This window comes from Melozone crissalis, unplaced genomic scaffold (assembly GCF_028551555.1).
Source record: "Melozone crissalis strain CALT ecotype California unplaced genomic scaffold, PUWL_Pcris_2 ptg000106l_1, whole genome shotgun sequence".
Lineage (NCBI taxonomy): Eukaryota > Metazoa > Chordata > Aves > Passeriformes > Passerellidae > Melozone > Melozone crissalis.
In genome coordinates, this window is record NW_026535883.1 from 4,326,083 (window position 1) to 4,342,995 (window position 16,913).

The 16,913-nt window shown below is 47.4% G+C and overlaps 1 protein-coding gene and 1 pseudogene across 1 annotated transcript; both read right to left on the minus strand.

Moving 5' to 3' along the window:
• Positions 1 to 5,305: 5,305 nt before the first annotated feature.
• Positions 5,306 to 6,259, minus strand: LOC128947472 (taste receptor type 2 member 9-like). The gene has a single exon (XM_054291741.1). The coding sequence runs from the start codon at positions 6,257 to 6,259 to the stop codon at positions 5,306 to 5,308; it is 954 nt and encodes a 317-aa protein (XP_054147716.1).
• A 4,037-nt stretch (positions 6,260 to 10,296) lies between these two features.
• On the minus strand, positions 10,297 to 11,258 carry LOC128947467 (taste receptor type 2 member 9-like; annotated as a pseudogene).
• Between the last annotated feature and the right edge of the window lie 5,655 nt (positions 11,259 to 16,913).

The window sequence follows — 16,913 nt, forward strand, 5'->3', positions numbered from 1 at the left end:
GGAGAAATGCAGGTGAGGCTGCAGTCAAAATACCTCCTTGCTGCCATGGTGAATGGGGGTGGGCAGCCAGCTGCTGTGGAGATGAGGGATAGCCAGAGTTGGGATTGCAAAGGCTGTGAGTCTTGGGCAGGGGCTGAACACTCAATTAGCATCACTCCCTCTCCCACTGGGCCCAGGCAGAGGGAAAGGGGCTCTGCCTGATGATCCATCACCCCACCAGCAGACTCTCATGCCCACATTAATCCCTTCACCACACAGGGGCTGAGGCATTATTCCTACCAACAGGGCTAAATTACTTTGTTAATGACACAAATATGACTGGCATGAAAGGCAAATCCTGGAGCATCCCAGCAGCAGCAAGATCTTCTCATTAGAGTTCAAGGTTTTCTTTTGGACCCAGGCAATGCAAAGCACACAAATGATGAAAGCATTTATCCACATGCCAGCAAATGCCTCCATGCTGATGATGGCCAGAATTGTGGCTCCATATGAAGTGACATTGGATTGCTGTGTGGGATGACAAGCTTCCATGGTGTGAGCCGGGGAGCAGAGCTGTGCTGGCCAAGGGGGCTGTGGCAGCAGAGCCTGAGGCAGGTCAGTGGCTGCTCTTGGTGGAGTGTCAGGGATGGCAAGAGGAGCTTTATAGAGCTGCTGCTGCTGCTGCTGATGGGAGAACTTGGTGTGGCTGCTGTGGGCACAGGGCAGGTGCAGGGATGTAAATGTGCTGGGTATCCCCTTACCCGGAGCCACTCTTGACTATTTGAATGTTGGTTTGGGGGGGCTGTTCTGGGTGTCACAAAGAGCAGAGATGTTTTTCTGTGGTGGAGAGTGTTTTGATTTTGATACTGATCCCTGTTTGATCAGTGTCAGGCTTCAGGATCTGGGTTCCTCTGTCCCTATTTTGCCTATGGTGATCATGCAGAGCCCTGGCTGTGCTCAGCAGGTCAGGGCACTCAGTGTCCTTTTCAGTCTGAGAGTCTGGATGCTGCAACATTGAGCCCTGATGTTGGAGAAGTGGCGTTCATTTTGATGCTTGACAGGCATTGAAATCCATGTTGGTTTTTCCAATGGGATTACCTTAAGAGTAAGTGAAGAGACATATAGTGGGTCAAGTGATGGGAGACAGAAGAAGGAAAGTAGGATTTTTTTACATGTTTAATTTGAGGCATATGATGTAAAAGATTAATAGCTGGGAGAAGTGTCTGTTCCAGGATTCCCATCTCATCTGCTTGGGAAAGTGAACGCTTTCAAAGATGGCACCATGCTGACTTTCCCCCACACTGCAGTGCCCTAGAGCTTCCAAATGAGTTTAGACCCTGAAAGCTGTGAGATTTTTCCCAGGCAAAATTGTGATAAGCTCCGTAGGGCATGGACTGCCTGTGCCCTTTGGGGTAGTACAGGACCTGTCCCATTTGGCCTTGCACATCAGGACCACAGCAACCAAGGAGATTTCATCTCATGCTGTGGTGGAAGCAGGAAAAATGAAACCCCAAGCAAGAGCTCTATGGCTACAGGAAACGAACCCCCAGCATTTTCTCTCTTCCAAATGATGACAGCCATGTTTTCTGTGGGATAGAACAGCCAGCAGGATGTTACATGAATATTCATATCACATGCTCCTAATTGCATTCATTGGCCACCATACAGACTTGGAAAGTGACCCAGAGCAGTTTTCCATTCTCTTCCAGCACTGGGCAGCCATTCCCATTGAGTTCTGGCACCTCTCCTGTGTCAGCTTCTCCAGGCTGGGCACATCCTGCATCTGTGCCCATGGGCTGTGCAGGGTGGCTGTGCTGATGGACACCCTGTCCCCTGCAGTGCCAGCTGAGTGGGGCTGGTGCACAGGAGAGACGGGGATTCTGTGATGGCTGTCACATTCTCAGGGGTTTCATGGGGAAATGGAAGAAATGAAGCCAGCATGGTTCACTGGGACTGTGGTGTTTTGTGTGGTAACATGTGCAAGGTAGTCCATTTTCTCTGCTGAATCTTGTGGGATGTGAGGTTGGAAGGGATGGATGTTGCACTGCATGTAGGGAATGAGATGGATCTTCCAGGGCTTTTTTTGTGTAATCAACTGTGGCTTTCAGGTTAAAGCATGAAGTGCAAGAGCAGCAGCAGTGAAAAAGGGGATATGTGGCTGTTTCTGTTTTTTCAAGGCCTTTCATAGGGCCAGCACAGCTGCTTACAATCTGCCTTTGGACATGAGCTGCTGGTGACAGAAATGATCAGTTCAAAGTGGTTTTGCTGTGTTCTTACTGGAGATATTTCATGTCTCACCTGCTGTGATGGGTGGACCTTGTGCAGCTGTCACTTTCCCACCCAGCTGCTCCTTGACTCTCACCTACAGTTGGGGCCGGGGTGGAAAATAAGATGGAAAACCTCATGGACTGAGATAAAGACAGGGAGATCAATCACCAGGTAATGTCATGAACAGAAGAGTCTTGAGAAGAACAAAATCAAATTCTTTATTGACTATGGGATATATTGTAGGCTGATAAGAAACAAGGAGAGGATTTGAACCTGCTGCCTCCACCTTCCCCTTCTTCCTCAGAGCAGTTTGATGCCTCTTTCCCAGGTTCTCTACATCTTTCCCCTACATCAGGGATGGGGAATGGGGGTTGCAGTCAGTTCATAACAAGTTGTCTCCTCCACTCTGTCCTTGCACTCTTCCCCTGCTCTAGCAATGGTCCCTCCATTGGGCTGCAGTCCTTCAGCATGAGCTGATTCCAGCGTGGCCTCTGCAGGGGCTGCCATCCCTCAGGATACACCCAGCCCATTGACTGTGCTGTGGGGTTCTCCTGGGGCTGCAGGTGCCTCACCTTTCCACCACAGACCTCCATGGGCTGCAGGGCACGCTTGCCTCACCGTGGTGCTTTTCACAGGCTGCAGGGGAATTCTTTCTCCAGCACATGGAGCAACCTATCCCCTCCATTCCTTGGCCCTGTCCTTCAGGTATGTTTCTCACAATATTCCTTGCTCCTCACTGCTGGGATATGTTCCATCCATAACTGGACTTCAATGAGCAGAAGGCCCCAGGTATTTCAGGATTTAATCCTGGAAAACAAAATGAAATCGCCTCAGGGCAGGTGCCATGAACTTGTTAAGGAAATATAAATTCAACTCCAAATGCTTCCTAGCTCCAGAAGGTGGATTGGCATGTTGTCAAGTGGCTTTAATTCTTTGTTTGCTTGTTTCTGGGCAGTTGCTGTCTAAGGAGAGTTGGGTAGTTTGGTGAGGCAGCCTGCTAGAATCAGTGGTTGAGATGTTGCTCTGGCCTAAATGTTTGCATCTCTCAGTTCAGACACAGGGAGGAAGCTTTTTGCAGGTGAGATGAGAAATGCACACCTGGCTCTGGGTGTCAGGTAAAACGACCCTCTGAGCGTGAGCTGGTAAAAGAAATGACCAGTTCAGGTTCTGCTCTGTTCATGCTGGTGTCAAGGAAAGTTTCCTGTCTCACCACCCAGGAGGCCTCTGACAGTCACACCCCAGCACCAGAGACTGTCACTGCAGGCACCAAAGCCCCTTCACCGTGGGCAGCTGCCCCACTCCACTCCCTGCACACACCACGCTCACAGCCAGACCAGGTTTCCTCTCCAGCTTGGCACTGGCTTTCCCATAGTGGAGTCTCAGGCCTCTGGATCTTTCAAGCACTTTAGTCATGGCACAGTAGCACAGAGGCAGCTCAAGCTGGGTGCCTCTGAGGAGGTAAGCCAAACTATTGGATCCCTGGGATTTTGTGTCCTTCCTGTCTGTGCACATGATGACTGGGGTGTCTTGAGTGTCCAGTCAGCTGGCTGGTGCCACAGGTCCCTGTGCCCTTTGCTGTGCAAGGCCTGGCACCATGCTTGGGACTCCCAGCACTTCCCCACAGCCTGCAGCTCCCTCCCATTGCAGCTGCTCCCTGAGCTGTCTGCACTGATTGTGTTCCTCCCCACTGGAACTATTTCACATTTCACTCTCATGGGGAGCTGTCCTTGGGCAGCTCTCAGAGCCCCACTCAGTCCCTCCTTGACTCTCACTGTGGAGTAGCACAGGGGTGGCAAAAAGATGGAACTGCTCATGAGTCAAGACAAAGACAGGGGAATCACTCCGCAGTTATTCTCCCAGACAAAACAGGCTTGAGACAGGGAAAATCAGTTTAATTTATTGCCTATTGAAAACAGAGTAGGATGATGTAGAACATGCACACAACTAGAATATTTGATTTTCACCACCCAATAATCTCAGACTCGACTTAATTCATTCAGGGATTCTCTAGCACCTCCTCTCCTCAGGAGCACAGGAGGACAAGGAATGTAGTTGGCAGTTCATAAAAAGTTGTCTCCTTCATTTTTCTCCTGCTCCAGCATGGCTGCCTCCCATGTCCTGCAGTCCTTCAGGACTTCTCTTTTACCAGAGGAGCCACAGTGGTCGCTGATGAGAAGAGCAGTGTCCGGTGTTGGGACCATTGGAGTGCCTGGAATTGGCTTTTCCCAGCATGGGACAGCCTTGACCTCACCTGGTTGAGACCCCACAGGCCCCCAGCTGCAGCTCCTGGCCCAGGCACCCTGTACATCTGCCTGTGGATCACTGTGAGATGAAGCTGTGGCTTTATTCCATGCCATACCTTGCACAAAACCCACCTTCCTGGGGCTGTAAGTGAGCCAGAGTGCAGTGGGAAAAGTCAAGCTCATCTCCAGGTGAGAGCAGGCCAGGAGAGCAGTCCCACAGAGCAGGCAATCCTGTCCTTGCAGGCAGTGGGGCACAGAGGACACGCAGGGCTGCAGTGGGCAGGGGGCTCTGCAGCCCCTGAGCTCCCCGGGGCCGTTCCTGCCTCGCTCTTTGTGGCTCAGTGACCACCTCTGGGGAGTGACAGGGCTCAGCGTGTTCACACTCAGCTATCAGCCACTGCCAGGCACTCATACAGCCCATAATATGTGCCACAGCACAGGGCCACAGCAGAAGGAAACATATACCAAAATAGAGATAGAGCTGTCGTTTTATTCAGTCAGTTCAGTCAGTAAAAATCAAATTGTTTGAGGCAGGCTTGTAGCATGATGATTGTCCTTTGGCATCCAGCGACTGTACACAGTCTAAATGACTTTGCTACGTAAAATAATTTAATTCCAAGAGCTGTTTTAATGAAATGCAAATATTAATTCATTTGTGTTGTACTTATATTAGTTTAAAGAGTTTGAATTGTATATTTTTAACATCTAGGCTGAACTTTTCTACAATCTATTCTGCCTGGGAGATGCAATGAACATTAATTCAAATTGTTTTCTCTAAAGATGTTTTGCATGAGTTTCAGCATTGGTTACAGTTTCTACCTCAAGCAAAGCTTGCACTTCACACAGGAGAGAAGCCTAAGCAGTGTCTTTTTCAGCTTGGGATTGCTGAAAATCAAAATAAGGGAATGAACACCTGGAAAAGCATGTTGAATTGAATAAGCAAGAAATAGCACATGACTTTGGTACGCCATTGTATAAACTAGAGTCAAGATCAGAAATATAAAGTTGATGGTGTACATTATGAAGAAAGAGAGGACAGATTTTATGGCTCTGATGTGGGCATCCATGCTGAGGCTGTTCATGGAGTTTGTCTGCATTTTGCACTTGTGTCTCCAGAGAGAAAAGAGAAGGAAAAGAGCAGAAAAGATGACTACCATGAAGGAAGTGATATATAAAAAAAGAGTGAGAACATGAAGAAGGGAAAAATGTTTCTTCATTCCAATAGCTGATTTCCAAAGTTTTCCTTGGCAGGTGAAATTGAGGTTTTTCCAGACAGCTTTATCAATAGTCTTGTGGGAAAGAATTCCAGTAATCAGGGAGAACATCATTGACCCCAACAGAAGCCATGGCACCATCCTGTCAATTTTTACTTTCATGTAGCTGAGGAACATGTTCCTGAAATTGGCAATTTTTATACAATAAAAACCACAAAGACAGGACGAAACCCACAAGTTGGAACAATTAAAAAAGCTGTAAGAACCGTGAAGTAGTTGAAATATGCGATGGACAAGAAGGTAATAGGGAAAAATATCCGAGACAAAGACATATGTCCACGAGGAACACAAACACCAAAACCTGGAGAATCCCAGCAGCAGCAAGATCTTCTCATTAGAGTTCAGGGTTTTCCTTTGGACCCAGGTAATGCAAAGCACACAAACGATGAAAGCATTTATCCACATGCCAGGAAATGCCTCCAGGGTGGTGATGGCCAAAGCCATGGGCCAGTATGAAGTGACATTGAATTGCTGTGGAGAGAGAGAACCTTCCATGGTGTGAGCCGGGGAGCAGAGCTGTGCTGGCCAAGGGCGCTGTGGCAGCAGAGCCTGAGGCAGGTCAGTGGCTGCTCTTGGTGGAGTGTCAGGGATGGCAACAGGAGCTTTATAGAGCTGCTGCTGCAGCTGCTGGGGGGGATTTTGGTGCCGCTGCTGTGGGCACAGGGCAGGTGCAGGGATGTAAATGTGCTGGGTATCCCCTTACCCGGAGCCACTCTTGACTATTTGAATGTTGGTTTGGGGGGGCTGTGCTGGGTGTCACAAAGAGCAGAGATGTTTTTCTGCGGTGGAGAGTGTTTTGATTTTGATACTGATCCCTGTTTGATCAGTGTCAGGCTTCAGGATCTGGGTTCCTCTGTCCCTATTTTGCCTGTGGTGATCATGCAGAGCCCTGGCTGTGCTCAGCAGGTCAGGGCACTCATTGTCCTTTTCAATCTGAGAGTCTGGATGCTACAACATTGAGCCCTGATGTTGGAGAAGTGGAGTTTATTTTGATGCTTCACAGGCATTGAAATCCATGTTTGTTTTTCCAATGGCGTTACCTTAAGTGTTAGTGACGAGACACATATTGGGGCAGGTGATGGGTGCCAAGAAAATAATGCTGGTACTTCTTACAAGTTTAATTTGGAGCACATGATGTAAAAGGGTAAAAATCAGACAAGTCCCTGTGCCATCATTCCCATCTCATCTGCTTGGGAAAGTGAAGGCTTTCAAAGATGGCTCCATGCTGAGTTTCTCGAACACTGCAGTGCCCTAGAGCTTCCAAATGAATGTAGACCCTGAAAGCTGTGAGGTTTTTCCCAGCCAAGTTGTGTTAAGCTCTGTGGGGCATGGACTGCCCGTGCCCTTTGGGGTAGTACAGGACCTGTCCCATTTGGCCTTGCACATCAGGACCACAGCAACCAAGGAGATCTCATCTCATGCTGTGGTGGAATGAGGAAAACTAAACCCCAAGCAAGGGCTCTATGGCTACAGGAAATGAACCCCCAGCATTTTCTCTCTTCCAAATGATTTGGAAGCCATGTTTTCTGTGTGATAGAACAGCCAGCAGGATGTTACATGAATATTCATTTCACATGCTCCTAATTGCATTCATTGGCCACCATAAAGACTTGGAATGTGTCCCAGACAACATTTTGCATATTAAGCCAACACTGGGCAGCCATTCCCATTGAGTTCTGACACCTCTCCTGTGTCAGCTTCTCCAGGCTGGGCACATCCTGCATCTGTGCCCATGGGCTGTGCAGGGTGGCTGTGCTGATGGATACCCTGTCCCCTGCACTGCCAGCTGAGTGGGGCTGGTGCACAGGAGAGACAGGGATTCTGTGCTGGCTGTCACATTCTCTGGGTTTTCATGGGGATGGAAGAATGGATCTGCAGTGTAGTTTTCTGGGACTGTGTGTGGTGATTTTGTGGTAACATGTGCAATGTGCTGGGTTTTGCCTGCTGAATCTTGTGGGATGTGAGGTTGGGAGGGATGGATGTTGCACTGGATGTAAGGAATTAGATCGACCCTCCAGGGTTTTCCTGTGAAACTAGACAGGATTATCAGATAAAATGATGAAGTGCGTGAGCAGCAGCCACAGGGGAAGAGGGGTTTTGTGGCTGTTTCTGTCCTTTCAAGGCCTTTTCCCCGTGAGATGTGTCCAGCAGAGATGCTTACAATCCGCCTCTGGACCTGGGCTTCTGGTAGGAGTGACCAATTCAGGTTCTGTTTTGTATTTGCTGCCACTATTTCATGTTTCACCTGCTGTGATGGGTTGCTCACAGGGAGAAGCCAGAACTCCACTGAGCTCTTCCTTCTCTCTCACCCACAGGAAGGGCAGGGATGAAAAACACGGTCGGGAATACTCAGGGTTCGAAATAATGACAGGGAGATCACTCACCAGTTACTGTCATGGCCACAATGCATTTGACAACAGGAAAATTAACTTAATTAATTAAAAAAAAAGAAAATAGAGCATGATAATGAGGAAGAAATGGAAAACTTGATCCCACTCTCCCCACACCCCTTTCATCTGAGTCTCAACTTGCCTCCTTCATCCCCAGAACCTACACTTCCTCCCTAACAGCAGCTCAGGGGCAAGTCGAATAGGGGCTGCAGTCAGCTCTTAACAAGTTGTCTCCTCCACTCCTGACTCCTCAAGCTCTTTCCTCAACTGAGATCAATGTCACACGCATCTTTTCATTAAAATCCTTTCGATGGGATTTTTCCTGCTGAAGCTGAGAAGTTTCAGCAACAAAGCGTAAACAATGGTTATCTGCTGCTGTGGAATGTAACAGGTGGATCCATGATTGGTCTCCTGTGGATGTTTGGATTTACTGACCACTCACGGCAGACCTGGGTCTCGTTCTCTGATGAGAGACAGACCTTTGTTATTCATTCCTTTTCTATTCTTAGCTTCGCTAGCCTTCTGAGAACTTTCCTTGAATTACGTTTTAGTATAGTAATAATGTAATATATATAATAAAATTATAAATCAAGCCTTCTGAACATGAGGTCAGCATTCTCGTCGCTCTCTCACCCTGAAGCTCCTTGTGACCACTCTCACAAAACAAAGCCTGTTGTCTGGGTGTTTCACTGAGCCAGAGTGCAGTGGGAAAAGCCAAGCTCATCTCCAACTCTGCCAGGCCAGGAGAGCAGTCCCACAGAGCAGGCAATCCTTCCTTGCAGGCAGTGGGGCACAGAGGACACGCAGGGCTGCAGTGGGCAGGGGGCTCTGCAGCCCCTGAGCTCCCCGGGGCCGTTCCTGCCTCGCTCTTTGTGGCTCAGTGACCACCTCTGGGGAGTGACAGGGCTCAGCGTGTTCACACTCAGCTATCAGCCACTGCCAGGCACTCATACAGCCCATAATATGTGCCACAGCACAGGGCCACAGCAGAAGGAAAGGTAAACCAAAATAGAGAGAAACCTCTTCATTGCAGCCATTTCATTCTGTCAATACCAAAACATTTGTGGCAGGTTTGCAGTATTGTTATTCCAGTTTTTGCATCCAGTTTGTGTTCCAGTCTTGCACATTTTTCTCTTCCATTAAAAGTGTGGAAATTTGAAAGGAAATAAAGCCCTTGCTGGTCCTCAGAGATGAAAGGGCCTCAATTGAATTTCAGATTCTGGGAAATTCAACATGTAAGTCTTGTCATGTTCAATAAGAACTTTCAGAGTCACAGAATCACAACTCATGCATTTTATTGTAGAAATACAAATTGGGAATCGCCACTAAGAAATACACTCACTGGACTACCTCTAAATATATTTGGGAAAAAAGAAGCAAAGAAGGAAGAGCAAAGGGTAATTCATTAAGCTCAAATTTACTACCAGGTAGGCCTATGAACAGAATTTCACCAGGGTACAATCTGACAAAATCAAAAGAGCAAATCTTAACCAAGAGGTGTTCCCTGCTTTGGGGAGGAGAGCAAAGCAATCCTGCTGTCCTGTCTGCACAGTGGAGTCATATTCCCATCATCTGCCAGGGAGGATTTGAAATGCAAAATGGATCCTTTTGGGAGAAATGCAGGTGAGGCTGCAGTCAAAATACCTCCTTGCTGCCATGGTGAATGTGGGGGGGCAGCCAGCTGCTGTGGAGATGAGGGATAGCCAGGGTTGGGATTGCAAAGGCTGTGAGTCTTGGGCAGGGGTTGAACACTCAATTAGCATCATTCCCTCTTCCACTGGGCCCAGGCAGAGGGAAAGGGGCTCTGCCTGATGCTCCCTCACCCCACCAGCAGACTCTCATGCCCACATTAATCCCTTGACCACACAATGGCATAGGCATTATTCCTACCATCAGGGCTTGTTGGCTTTGTTAATAAAAAATGTATATCTCAAAGATATAACTAAGCCTAAAAATGATATAATGTATGTATCTCAAAATAATTTAGCTCAAAGGATCTGAATGAACTCTTCCACTCTGATGATTATGAGTGAACATCAGTATCATCTACACTGCCTGGAGAGTTGCATCAGAAATTCAATTACTTATTTTCCACAGTAAAAGGTCAACATTTTACGTGGGCTCCAGCTTTAATTACTGATCCTACTTGAAGAAAACCTCCCACTTCACACAGGAGCGAATTTTCAGCAGTGCCTTTTCCCGCTTGGGATTGCTGAAAATCAGAGTAAGAGAATGAACACCTGGAAAAGCATACCAACATATGTATATAAGGAGTGTCATGATATTTTCTTTCTTCATGGCATAAATTATTGTCAAGACCAAACTTTGTTTGTTTGGTAAACTTAGCTGTACATCACTAAGAAGGAGAGGACAGATTTCATGGCTCTGATGTGGACATCCATGCTGAGGTCCTTCATGGAGCTTGTCTGCATCGTGCGCTTGTGTCTCCAGAGAGAAAAGAGAAGGAAAACAGCAGAAAAGATGACTGCCAGGAATGAGACAGCATATCCAAAGCCAATGAGAAAAAAAGATGAGAAAAGATGTTTATCCTTTCTGATAGTTTCTTCCCAAAAATTTCCTTGGCTGGTGGCAGTGATGTTGTTCTTCTGCAGAATTTCATTGAGATCATAGAAAACGATGGCCACAGCCAAGGCTAAAAGCTCTGACCCCAACAAGAGCCAGGGCACCATCCTGTCAATTTTTACTTTCAGGTAGTTGAAGAATCTGTTCCTGAAATTGGCAATTTTTATGCAGTAGAAACCACAAAGACAGGCTGAGACCCACAAGTTGCAATGATTAAAAAAGGTTGCATATAATGGAAGGAGTTGAAGTATGGGGTAAACATAAAAGTAGCTAGGATAAATTCTTGCGATGCAGTAGTATAAGTATGAGAAGCACAAAGAGGAAATCCTGGAGCATCCCAGCAGCAGCAAGATCTTCTCATTAGAGTTCAGGGTTTTCTTTTTGATCCAGGCAATGCAAAGCACACAAACGATGAAAGCATTTATCCACATGCCTGCAAATTCCTCCAGGGTGCTGATGGCCACAATTATAGCCCAATAAGAAGTGACATTGAATTGCTGTGGAGAGGGAGAAGCTTCCATGGTGTGAGCTGGGGAGCAGAGCTGTGCTGACCACGGGGGCTGTGGCAGCAGAGCCTGAGGCAGGTCAGTGGCTGCTCTTGGTGGAGTGTCAGGGATGGCAACAGGAGCTTTATAGAGCTGCTGCTGCTGCTGCTGCTGGGGGGGATTTTGGTGCTGCTGCTGTGGGCACAGGGCAGGTGCAGGGATGTAAATGTGCTGGGTATCCCCTTACCCGGGGCCACTCTTGACTATTTGAATGTTGGTTTCGGGGGGCAGTGCCGGGTGTCACAAACAGCGGAGATGTTTTTCTGTTGGAGAATTTTGCTCAGAAATGGCTTAAAAGGCAGCTGTGAGGAGCAAATTCTCACAGCCTGTTTCTGTAAACAGCTAAGTTCTCAAGTCTGTCCTCAATAACATGGAGGCCTTGAGAACTTTCATAACAAGGTGAGAAAATAAATCTTGGATCCAATAACAAACCACAGGTATTGAAAACAAAAGGAGGAGTTAGTGTTTGCTCTTTAGCCTGTCGTGAGCTCGAGTTTTGCAATATGTATGATCTTAATTAACACAGTTATAAAAACGTGCCTTTTGGATCAATAAACCTGGAGTCGATGCTCATCAATCGGATGGTCGTCTCCCTTCGCTTTCAACATAATGGTGACACCCGATCGTGATACGGCAATGCTCCACGAAGAAGCGAAGAAACGGGTCAGGTCCTAAGCAGCGGGACGGCAGAAACGCGATAAAGGGATAAAAAAGAAGCTGCCTTGGGTGATCGTAAAGGCGAGCCTGACTGAGACCTGCTGCACGGACCTTGAAGAGGCTGCATTCAGCGCTGACAAATTAGGTATGAAAAGACAAGCAGCATATTTACAAAAACGGCATGTTAAGGGGATGAATTTGCAAAAGGATTTACAGGGACTTTGGACTCACGGCTACGGTAGGGGTGCTTTTATTGGCCCCCATACGATTTACGAGTTAACGGAGTGGCGTAAATTCGGTGATTTATTATGGGAGGCTACTTTAGAGAGTGATAAAACTGCCAAGAAGCTAAGCAAGCCATGGCAGGTGATGTACGGTGCACTGTTTCAGCATGTCTCTGAGTGCAAGATGGCAGCCGCAGCTCGTGGCGCTTGCGGGGCTGTGCTACTCCGAACTCGGCATGGGCGCTCCGCCATGGGGAGCAGCCGCAGCGAGCGACGGCCTGAAATGCTGCGCTGTAGTGGTGGTAGCGGAGGCAGCGGCGGGGAGAGCGGAGCCGAGCCGCCGCGGGGGGAGCCACTCAGCCTGCCGGCGAGTCTTGCGAAACGAAGAGCCCAGCGCAGGGGGGGGTTTCGCCCGCTCCGACACAAGCATCGCGGGACCGGAGCGCTTTTTCCAGCGAGAGCGCTTCTCCCTCCGCCCCGCAGCCGGCAATGTGACTTTTGTCAACAAAAGGAAAAGATCCCTGCTGCAATTGAGAAACCAGTGATGGTAAACAAGCGACATCAAGGACTATTGCTGTCGGGACGTTTCTCACCTAAGTTAAAGGGACTTTTGTTCTTCCTAACAGAGACTTTAAACATCAGAAGCCCAAATAACTCAGTCGATAGAACATCAGACTCCAAAATTGTATTTTGAAAAATTTAAAAATGTTAAGATGTGTTGGAATGATTGTATGAGTGTGCTTTTTGTTATAAATGCTGCTGCAAAAACGTGAAAAAAGTTGTTTTAGCTTAGTATTTTAGAATCAGGCCTGTAAGTAAGTTATAGTAAATGCTATATTTTATTTTTATAGTAATTTGTATTTGTTATTAAGTAGTTTAAGTTAAATTATCTATTAAGTGTTATTAGGTTTAAGTTAAGTTAGATTCTGTTGAGTTTGAATTATATTAGGTTTAAGTTATGTAGAATTTAAAGTCAGTTAAGTTCTGTTAAAGTAATTTTACATGTAAGTTCTGTAAGTTTAAGTGATGTTAAGTTCTATTAAGTTTCAATATTTTAAGTGCTTTAAGTTTAAATGCTTTTGCTTATTTTGCTTTGTATTTTTGGTTGTGTTCAAGATATGGTCAGTAGAATCATAGAAAAACCTAGCATACTAACATCCTTGTCCAAAAAAAAAGAAAAAAGCGGGAATTTGTTGGAGAATTTTGCTCAGAAATGGCTTAAAAGGCAGCTGTGAGGAGCAAATTCTCACAGCCTGTTTCTGTAAACAGCTAAGTTCTCAAGTCTGTCTTCAATAACATGGAGGCCTTGAGAACTTTCATAACAAGGTGAGAAAATAAATCTTGGATCCAATAACAAACCACAGGTATTGAAAACAAAAGGAGGAGTTGGTGTTTGCTCTTTAGCCTATGGTGAGCTCGAGTTTTACAATATGTATGATCTTAATTAACACAGTTATAAAAACGTGCCTTTTGGATCAATAAACCTGGAGTCAATGCTCATCAATCAGATGGTCGTCTCCCTTCGCTTTCGACATTTTTCTGCGGTGGAGAGTATTTTGATTTTGAGACTGATCCCTGTTTGATCAGTGTCAGGCTTCAGGATCTGGGTTCCTCTGTCCCTATTTTGCCTATGATCATCATGCAGAGCCCTGGCTGTGCTCAGCAGGTCAGGGCACTCAGTGTCCTTTTCAGTCTGAGAGTCTGGATGCTGCAACATTGAGTCCAGATGCTGGAGAAGTGGAGTTTATTTTGATGCTTCACAGGCATTGAAATCCATGTTTGATTTTCCAATACATTGCCTTACGGATATGTGAAGGGGCACATATTGAGGCAGGTGATGGGAGCCGAGAAAATAAAGCTGGTACTTCTAACAAGTTTAATTTTGAGCATATGATGTAAAAGAGTAATAGCTGGGAAAAATGTCTGTTCCTGGATTCCAATCTCATCTGCTTGGGAAAGTGAACGCTTTCAAAGATGGCACCATGCTGACTTTCCCCCACACTGCAGTGCCCTAAAACTTCCAAATGAATTTAGACCCTGAAAGCTGTGAGGTTTTTCCCAGGAAAACTGTGTTAAGCTCTGTGGGGCATGGACTGCCTGTGCCTTTTGGGGTAATGCAGTACCTGTCCCATTTGACCTTGCACATCAGGACCACAGCAACCAAGGAGGTCTCATCTGATGCTGTGGTGGAAGCAGGAAAAATGAAAGCCCGAGCAAGAGCTCTATGGCTACAGGAAATGAACCCCCAGCATTTTCTCTCTTCCAAATGATGACAGCCATGTTTTCTGTGGGATAGAACAGCCAGCAGGATGTTACATGAATATTCATATCACATGCTCCTAATTGCATTGATTGACCACCATACAGACTTAGAATGTGACCCAGAGCAGTTTTCCATTCTGTTCCAGCACTGGGCTGCCATTCTCATTGAGTTCTCACACCTGTCATGTGTCAGCTTCTCCAGGCTGGGCACATCCTGCATCTGTGCCCATGGGCTGTGCAGGGTGGTTGTGCTGATGGACACCCTGTCCCCTGCAGTGCCAGCTGAGTGGGGCTGGTGCACAGGACAGACAGGGATTCTGTGCTGGCTGTCACATTCCCAGGGGTTTCATGGGAATGGAAGAATTGATCTGCAGTGTTGTTTTCTGGGACTTTGTGTGGTGATTTGTGTGGTAACATGTGCAAGGTGCTGGGTTTTGTCTGCTGAGTCTTGTGGCATGTGAGGTTGGAAGGGATGGACGTTGCACTGGATGTAGGGAATGAGATGGATCTTCCAGGACTATTTTTCTGAAATCAACTGTGGCTTTCAGGTTAAAGTATGAAGTGCAAGAGCAGCAGCAGTGAAAAAGGGGATGTGTGGCTGTTTCTGTCCTTTCAAGGCCTTTGACAGGCCTGATGTGTCGAGCACAGCTGCTTACGATCTGCATTTGGACCTGAGCTGCTGGTGACAGAAATGAGCAGTTCACAGTGGTTTTGCTGTGTTCTTGCTGGAGGTATTTCGTGTTGCAACTGCTTTGATGGGTGGACCTTGTCCAGCCGTCACATTCCCACCTAGCTGGTCCTTCACTCACATCTATAGTTGGGGCCAAGGTTGAAAATTAGATGGAAATCCTCATGGATTGAGATAGGGACAGGGAGATCAATCACCAGGGAATGCCATCAACATAAGACTCTTGAGAAGAACAAAATCAAGTTATTTATTGACTACTGGAAATATTTTAGGTTTATAAGAAACAAAGAGAAAACTTGAACCTGCTACCTTCCACCCTCCCCTTCTTCCTCAGAGCAGTTTGACGTCTCTTTCCCAGGTTCTCTACATCTTTCCCCTACATCAGGGATGGGGAATGGGAGTTGCAGTCAGTTCATAACAAGGTGTCTCCTCCACTCTGTCCTTGCATTCTTCCCCTGCTCTAGCAATGGCCCCTCCATTGGGCTGCAGTCCTTCAGCATGAGCTGATTCCAGCGTGGCCTCTGCAGTGGCTGCCATCCCTCAGGATACACCCAGCCCACCGATTGTGCTGTGGGGTTCTCCTGGGGCTGCAGGTGCCTCTCCTTTCCACCACAGACCTCCATGGGCTGCAGGGCACGCTTGCCTCACCATGGTGCTTTTCACAGCCTGCAGGGGAATTCTTTCTCCAGCACATGGAGCAACCTATCCCCTCCCTTCCTTGGCCCTGTCCTTCAGGAATATTTCTCACAATATTCCTTGGTCCTCACTGCTGGGATATTTTCAATCCATAACTGGACTTCAATGAGCAGAAGGCCCCAGGTATTTCAGGATTTAATCCTGGAAAACAAAATGAAATCTCCTCAGGGTAGGTGCCATGAACTTGTTAAGGAAATATAAATTCAACTCCAAATGCTTCCTAGCTCCAGAAGGTGGATTGGCATGTTGTCAAGTGGCTTTAATTATTTGTTTGCTTGTTTCTGGGCAGTTGCTGTCTAAGGAGATTTGGGTAGTTTGGTGAGGCAGCCTGCTACAATCAGTGGTTGAGATGTTGCTCTGGCCTAAATGTTTGCATCTCTCAGTTCAGACACAGGGAGGAAGCTTTTTGCAGGTGAGATGAGAAATGCACACCTGGCTCTGGGTGTCAGGTAAAATGACCCTCTGAGCGTGAGCTGGTAAAAGAAATGACCAGTTCAGGTTCTGCTCTGTTCATGCTGGTGTCAAGGAAACTTTCCTGTCTCACCACCCAGGAGGCCTCTGACAGTCACACCCCAGCACCAGAGACTGTCACTGCAGGCACCAAAGCCCCTTCACCGTGGGCAGCTGCCCCACTCCACTCCCTGCACACACCACGCTCACAGCCAGACCAGGTTTCCTCTCCAGCTTGGCACTGGCTTTCCCATAGTGGAGTCTCAGGCCTCTGGATCTTTCAAGCACTTTAGTCATGGCACAGTAGCACAGAGGCAGCTCAAGCTGGGTGCCTCTGAGGAGGTAAGCCAAACTATTGGATCCCTGGGATTTTGTGTCCTTCCTGTCTGTGCACATGATGACTGGGGTGTCTTGAGTGTCCAGTCAGCTGGCTGGTGCCACAGGTCCCTGTGCCCTTTGCAGTGCAAGGCCTGGCACCATGCTTGGGACTCCCAGCACTTCCCCACAGCCTGCAGCTCCCTCCCATTGCAGCTGCTCCCTGAGCTGTCTGCACTGATTGTGTTCCTCCCCACTGGAACTATTTCACATTTCACTCTCATGGGGACTTGTCCTTGGGCAGCTCTCAGAGCCCCACTCAGTCCCTCCTTGACTCTC

Excerpts from the sequence above, each read along its gene's own strand:
- LOC128947472 (XM_054291741.1), bottom strand. The coding sequence starts at position 6,259 with ATGGAAGGTTCTCTCTCTCCACAGCAATTCAATGTCACTTCATACTGG.